The sequence below is a fragment of the Polyergus mexicanus genome, unplaced genomic scaffold (assembly GCF_030449975.1).
Source record: "Polyergus mexicanus isolate NDT 795.1 unplaced genomic scaffold, iyPolMexi1.0 SCAF_5, whole genome shotgun sequence".
In the NCBI taxonomy this organism is placed as follows: Eukaryota; Metazoa; Arthropoda; class Insecta; order Hymenoptera; family Formicidae; genus Polyergus; species Polyergus mexicanus.
The window spans coordinates 7,635,066-7,643,004 of NW_027223325.1; the positions used below are offsets into that span (position 1 = coordinate 7,635,066).

General features: G+C 30.0%; 1 protein-coding gene across 2 annotated transcripts; it reads right to left on the minus strand.

The window, feature by feature from the left end:
* Positions 1-3,824: 3,824 nt before the first annotated feature.
* Positions 3,825-6,764, minus strand: LOC138933663 (uncharacterized). Of its 2 annotated transcripts, none has more exons than XM_070296582.1 (9): positions 6,556-6,764; positions 6,153-6,272; positions 5,721-5,838; positions 5,312-5,576; positions 5,114-5,221; positions 4,946-5,036; positions 4,442-4,578; positions 4,077-4,209; positions 3,825-3,967 (listed from the first exon to the last, which is right to left on the minus strand). In XM_070296582.1, the coding sequence occupies exons 1-9, from the start codon at positions 6,697-6,699 to the stop codon at positions 3,866-3,868; spliced, it is 1,218 nt and encodes a 405-aa protein (XP_070152683.1). In that variant the 5' UTR covers positions 6,700-6,764; the 3' UTR covers positions 3,825-3,865. The 2 variants fall into 2 exon arrangements, with proteins under 2 accessions (XP_070152683.1, XP_070152684.1); XM_070296583.1 differs by having other exon boundaries at positions 3,841-3,971.
* Positions 6,765-7,939: the final 1,175 nt, after the last annotated feature.

Here is a 7,939-nt window from a genome sequence, read left to right on the forward strand (position 1 = left end):
AAACTTCAGTCAATGTTGGTAAAATAGGCATTCTTGATACATTTACGTGAGTTATATCTTTCGATGGGGACGTGCTCTAGAAAGCAGCGACAGCTGAAAATGAGCTGAAGATTATACTTTATGATAAAAGTGTCAGAAATCCTAGGCAGGAAAAGTTTTTCTGAAAAAAGTGGTCAAAACTTAGAAAACATTTATCGCAGTATCCCCCAGTCATACGTCTTCAATTGTCCGCTACTAAAATTTTTTTAAAAATTATACTAATCATGAAAATCGATCGAGTACTCATCATAAAACACGTTTTGAAATTTTAAAATTATAATTGAAGGATCCGAAATGGAGGATAAAATTTTCGAAAAATCATTCGAATCATGCAAGTGGATATGTGGATAGGTTTTTGTGGTCGTTATCGCTTAAGATGAAAATTAGAGTAGTTTTTGACACCAGTATTTTAGTAACGGACAATTGAAGACGTATGACTGAGGGATACTAAATGATGTTTCTTATGTTTCGAACACTTTTTTTAGAAAAAAAGTCTTTCTTGCCTAAAACTTCTAGCATATATATCATAAAGTATAAATCCTAAGCTTTAAGGCTTCTGAGTAGTCACCGTGAAACTCCGAGTTGACGGTGGCGACATAGGAATAAAGATGCTGCGGTAGGAATAAGAACCCTGTTCAACGACTTATCGTATAAGTCAGTGCTGGGATTTACTTGCACATTTTGGCCCGATTTCGTGACTCACGCCTATTGTTCCCCACTCACCGCTCGTGCGTAGCAACGAGTCTCCAGATACGCGTAACTAAGGAACGCGACGCTTTGTCTTAGGAGCGTCCGTATATAAGAATACCCAAATATAATAATAAGACAATACTTTTCTATAATTAAAAGTTTTTCTTCAATATTTTATATCAATAAATTATAAAATATTGAAAAAAAACTTTTAATTCTAAGAATTTTCGCGGTGTATTTAGAAAAGTATTGTCTTATTATTATATTTGGGCATTCTTACATATAAACGCTCCTGAGACGAAGCGTCGCGGTCCTTAGTCACGCATATCTGGCGACTCGTTGCTAACGTACGAGCGGTGAGTGGGGAGCAATAGGCGTGAGCCACAGAATCGGGCCGAAATGTGCAAGTAAATCCCAGCAGCACTGATATAAGTGAACTGGGATTTATATGTAACTTTCGGTTGGATTTTTTAGCTCACGCCTACTGCTCGCTGCTCACCTCTTATCCCTCGCTCCTTAGCAACGCATCTACTGCATCGTAAATCGTAACTAAGGAGCGCATCACTTAGTTTCAAGAACGTGCGTAATGTGATAGCACAATATTTTGATAACCATAAAACATAAATATTTTGAATTGTTATAGAACGTACATATACGTAATTAATAATAGAATAATAATTATTTTTGTTATTAATACAAAATAAAATATTGAATAGAAAATTTTAATGAGAACCTCTACTACTAGAGAACTAGAGTATTGTGCTATTATATTTATGATGCGCACGTTCCTGTGACTAGCAGGGGAGGACGCGACTTTAGGATTACCAAATTGAAAAAGGCTTTTATAGTGTAGTACTCTATTAGAAAAATACTTGCGCAAAGGGATAGAGCGCTAGCCATTTCCAAAAAAATGATTTAAACAATATGGCTTTCATATATCTGGCTCCGTTATATCAATTAGCGAAAAGGCGGTGTAGCTCGGGCATTAAGCGCGTGACTATCACGCATCCAACCCGGGTTCAATTCTTGTCCCTGCCACTCTTTTTCTCATTCTTTTTTCATACAATCTAACAACGAATATTTATTCATGTAAAATAAAGTTAATTAAATTAAATTTTTTTTAATTTGCACTTTCGGAAGGCAATTTTCTTTTAATTTATTCATGAAACTGAGCATAATTTTTGTTAAACTTACAACCTTATTATTTTATGCATTCTACTCGATATAAAATAAAGCAAATAAAACGCCACTATATGAACATAGTTATAATTTAATACAAAATTACAAACAAATGTGTCAAAACTTATTCATCCTTATTATCACTAACATCAACATTCTCTACAGATCGGTTACAATTATTCGGATGATATACTTGTAATTACTTGTTGTAATTTTGTATTAAATTATAATTATGTTCAAAAAATGGCGTTTTATTTACTTCGTTTTGTACCGGATAGAATGTATAAAATAATAAATTAAAATTGAATAAATTAAATTGAATAAATTAAAAGAAAATTGCCAAAAGTGCAATTAAAAAAAATTTAATTTAATTAACTTTATTTTACATGAATAAATATTCGTTGCTAGATTGTATAAAAAAGAATGAGAAAAAAGGTACCAGGGACAAGAATTGAACCCGGGTCTGATGCATGGTAGTCACCCGCTTTAATGCCTGAGCTACGTCGCCTTCTCGATAATCGACCTAACGGAGTTGTATATAAGAAAATATATTATTTAAATATTATTAAAATCAAATTTTTTGGGAAATGGCTGAGCATTGCGCCCTTCCTTTGCTCAAGTATTTTTCTAATAAAGTACTATACTATATAATTGATATATAAAAGATATATACTATATATATGTTACGTGTTAGCTACAAGTTACCAGCATGTTACCCATATGTCAGAATTTTTATGCAGCGCCTCACGTTGCAAATCGATGAACTATGAGGCGTGAAAAGTGACGTTTTGGCAGCCCAAATTATTCTTGCGTGCCATTTCGTAATTATTCACTTTATGCTAATGCTGTGATGTGTAACGTATTTGTGAAACTTATAAAATTGTCCGCAAACTAAGCTTAGCAAGTTAAATATTATGTAAAAAGAACATTTTCCACTTCTTTCGACAGCTGTCAAACTACATGTTTTCCCGTATGATTAGGCTTACTTTGACACTCATTTTACAGTTATTTATTAATTGTCAAAGGAAAAGCTTAGTTGTCGGACAATTTTACGAGTATACTAAAACGATCTGTAGTCTTGTTTCTTTAAAATATCTTTTTATTTAAAAATGGCACGCAAGAATTCTCAGCGTGTCATTTCTCGCTTCTGACGTCATCATTCCAATCTGGCCGCGGCGACTATTCAGGAGCCTTAATTTGAATAGCTGCTTTCTGGAGCATGTCTCCCCATCGACATATATAACTCTCGCAAAAATATCAAAAAACGCGTATTTTAGCAATTTTGCCTAAATATTTCTTAAAAACTCGGCATGATATGGTATTTTTATGACCAGATTCGTAATCAGCGCTAAAAGATCCATCAGAAATGATTTGATAGAACTTAAGGCAAAAAAAACGTTTCATTTTGTCTACCAGTGTTATCAATTTATTATTAAATATAAAATTTTTATTGAAAAAGCTATTGTTTTATGCACATTTGCGCATCATTATAAACATTTCTATATTTCTATCTATTGATAAACTAAGCTTTTGTCTACAAAATGGTTGAGAGAGGGAAAACAAAAGACAAAGAAATATATATTCTTTCCTAATAATTTATTATTAATACTGAGCCTCTAGTTTCAAGGAATCTTGCATGTTTTTAAAAGTGGTTTTGATCTAATTCATTAAAATAAAATAGATTGAATACTGTTGATTAAAAACTGTCATGAACAAAAAGTCCAAAAAACGAAACAAGTGCAAGATAATAAAAATATTATCTTGCATTTTATATAATTTTTCATTAATTATATCACATTTCCATTTATATTACATATTGTTTAATTTTATACTTTAAATCTTATATTGTACATTAAGATAAAACAATAACTTCTTTTATTAGACAAAGATTTTGTCTTCTTTATGAGAATAATAATAATGCTATGTCTGAAGAACGAGGACAATCGATACATGTTTTTTATTTGCCCAATCGGTTCAAAAAAATTAAAAATTGCTTTACCATATTTTTATTCTTGCTGGGTAGAATAAAGAACGGTGAAGTACGATATGGAAGCGCTCGCTATCTAAAATAAAATGTATCTTTTTTTTTATTTCATTCACTTATTATATATTATTGAGAAAATCATAATTTATTGAATATTTGCGATTTATTCATATAAATTTCTCACCGAAGCGGCACTCTGCAAAGACCCTACAAATACGCCACCGAGAATCAGATGAAAACTTTTAGTACCCCTTTGCAGCAAAAAAAGAATAATTTTCTGTATATGTATTGGAGCCATATACCAACGGACGTTATATCTACAGAACAATGAAATGAACAAATTTTAGTTAATAAAAATGTGTGTAAATAAATATTTTATCAAACGCATGTGATAATGCGTGCATCGACACATACACAAACAAACATACATATACGTATGCATTTTTTTTTAATGATCAACTTTATCAGAAATCTTTTTATTTTTGACATATTTTTAATATCTGGAAAGTAAATACAATATATTCATATATAAGACTGAAATTTTCTTACACTATAGCAAACAAATAATCATTATGATCTGTTACTTCTTGTGCAGTATAATTGGCTACAAACAAGTACACGTATGGGATAATTACGTTAGTTAGAGATAGTATAAGTTGCCCAATGTTACCAGTGAATGATGCCAACTGAAAATTATGAGACATATGCTATGTATATCATTAGCTTCTATTGCACCATATTCTATGCATATTGTAAAATATGTCAGTACATTAAGATTTATGTCGAATAATATATCGCTATTCGCTGTGCAGCTTACATGATGCAGCTTATGCAAGATTTCGCATAATTTTCTAAAACATTTGCGGATATCATAGTAATTTAGATATAATCTATGTTTCTAAGAGAAGATAAGCATGCAATAAATTTTATAGATTGCTTGATCGTTAGAAAGCGATTTTGTTATTTTTTTTATCTATGTAGGTTTCTTGTAGACTAATTTCAATTTTGTAAAGTGCCGCATTGCTCTTCCAGAAATTTGTAGATAAAATTTACCCGAAGAAGATTACAACTCAAGCAAAGTACACCAGCCGCTATCAAGCAAAAGTACGATCCCGAAAAATTGGATATTAAAAAATTACTAAGCCTTTAAATATGAGAAAATATATATATTATTATTAGGTGCAAATAAATACTTGTTATGAATATAACGATAATACGAACTTCATAGCTTTGCGATGAATGTTGACAGCACGAATTATTTCTTCACAACTCTTTTGTTCATTTTTGTAACCTTTTTGTAAAATATCCATTGCATGTTCGATATGATAACTACGGTAAATAATATTGTTACAGTAATTATATGGTTTGTTTAAGCATATTATTTATATTGTTATACATATTTATAATCTATTTAGTTACCAGGCGATACTAAACATTGCGCAAGTATGTTGAAGATATGTTAAAAGCATAGTTCCTGTCGCTAACACTGCTAATAAGCCTATACAGCATGCTGCGTGTCTATGCAGAGTAATTAAATAGGGATATTTTTCTTGATCAATAAAATATTCTGTCATAATAGGCTCCGAAGAATGTAATCGAGATTTGTTTGTCAAAACCATAATGTGATGAATGTACGGCCAAATATATATGAAAGTAAAAGTAACTTGATGGAACATGCCAAGAACTAAAAAAATTTCAAAATAATTATATAAGTCAACAGATATATTATTGTTTCTTTAATTTTTTCAGCTTCTTATAATCGCAATTTATTTATTTAAATGTAAAAAGATATTGGAATATAAAAAAAAATTGAGAAATATTATCTTACGTAAAATTAAAATCGTAATACGTTTTGCTTTGTCTCCGTATTTGTCTATGATAGCAATTTCATTCTTGTCTGTTATCTCATTACAGACGTCTTGAAGTTGCTTTAGCGAAGTCCTTATCTATCATGTTGATAATATTGTGTGTCATTTCTCTTCGCAACATTAAAAAATAATATGGCTTGTCTGTATTTTTTCTTGATTGTATTCAAACTAATTTAATTACGCTTTGTTTTTTAGTCCGCATTTACATTATGATTATAGAATAAAAAATGAAGAATATATTAAAAAAAAATAAACTATCGAAAGTCGATCGAGAGTAACGAAGACGAAGCCCATATGTATTGCATTCAAAGATACATATATATATATATATATATATATATATATATATATATATATATATATCAATAGTCCTTAATGATTTATAAGCTTACAATATCGGCGTTAATCCAAAATGAATTGTATTTGATCGCAAAACAAATATAAAAGAATGCTGAAGATAAAACTTTATAGATAAGGTCCAGAGTACATTCCGCTGTTATAAATGTTGTTAACTGTAAATATTAAAATTATTCATCGTATTAAAAAAGCTTTATTATTTGCTTATAAATTCTCAATTTTTCGTTAACCTATTACGTACAATAATTTAGTAAAAAAGATATATAATTAATAATTATATGTAATTATTACAGCAATAATCATATAGAAAACAATTATTGTGTTATATAATTAAATTTAAATCTTACATGCGACAAAATTAAAATAATGCATTCATTCATAAACATCAATTTAATATGCGCGATTCCGTAATAAAATATAATGAAAATAACGACGTACCTGAAATACGATAAAAGTCATCAGAATACCATAAAGCAAAATTAATTGAAGTTCAACCAGGAGCGATCGCTGATAAGGCCACAAACCAATGATAAGCAACAGAACTCGGTTGATGTTAAAATGTTCAGTCTCAAGACAGATCATCTCTCCGTCACTGTCGATACGAATTTGACGGAAAAGCAGTACATGAATATTCACTCATCTCCCCCTTTTCGATTTATCGATCGCACGACTTCTTTCTCGTAATATAAATTTTATTATCAGTAATCTTCTTAATTTGATGAAGAAGGAATTGTGAAAATAATGCATAATACATACTTAAAATTCGGTGGAAAATTAAGCAATTACGTTATTATATAATTTAAGAAATTTTCTTAGGTGAAAATTCATGAATAAACAATCAATTCCGCATTAAGAACAATTTAACGGAATTATTTTCTTATAGAAAAGTATTCATGAGAGAATTTTTTTACACAAAAGTCGCGCAGTCGCAGACGCTACTTTTCGGTAACGCATCTATTTCATTCTGTTACATTCATTGCTGGAAAGCACTCGTCTAAGTTGTGCTGAATATCAGCAAATGTCGGCGTGTTTAAAGTGGTACTACCAAGACATGTTATTCTTTACTGAAAGTTATTTTAGTGAAGTGCATACTTTTTGTTTAAATTCTTATATTCTTTAATAACTTTTTTAATTTTCTAAAGCTTTCTCCATTTGCTACCAATAAGATTAAATTTAAATAATAGATGCCATGAATATATTTTTTCAAATTGTATTGAGACATATATGTAGAAGAGACTGGGACTGGTTGCCTATAGGGGTAGGTAGACTAATAGTCAATAACTTTGCTCGGATGCGCGTCCAAAATTGTCGCTAAAATTTTTTGTAGACGCAAACTTCCTTCCCCTTTCAATTCTTTAAAAGAAAGATCATTTTGATTTTTTTATTATAAACGCGGATTTATCTTTTATTAATATTAGTTAAATATTTGTTTAGTTCATTCATATAATTGACATTCAATTCTAAAATATGACCTGTGCCATCAGAAATAATTAATATATCATAATAAAATAATTTTCCTAATATTGTACTATTTCATTTTTGATGAATTAAATTGTAAATAACATATTCCCAATTGATTGCATCCCTATTGCCAACTTACCCTATGAAAATCAACTAACCTCGATTATGGGGTTGGTTGACCAGCGCGGAAAGTATGAGAAAAATATTCAAATATATTAATTATCATCAAATCAAATTAACTTTAAGAATTTAATCCGACAGTCAAATATACGAAAACAGTAATCGCTACAATGATGTTTCTCTTTTATGTATTTCATTAAAAATCGATCACTGACTTACCACCATCGGTCTCCCCTATATA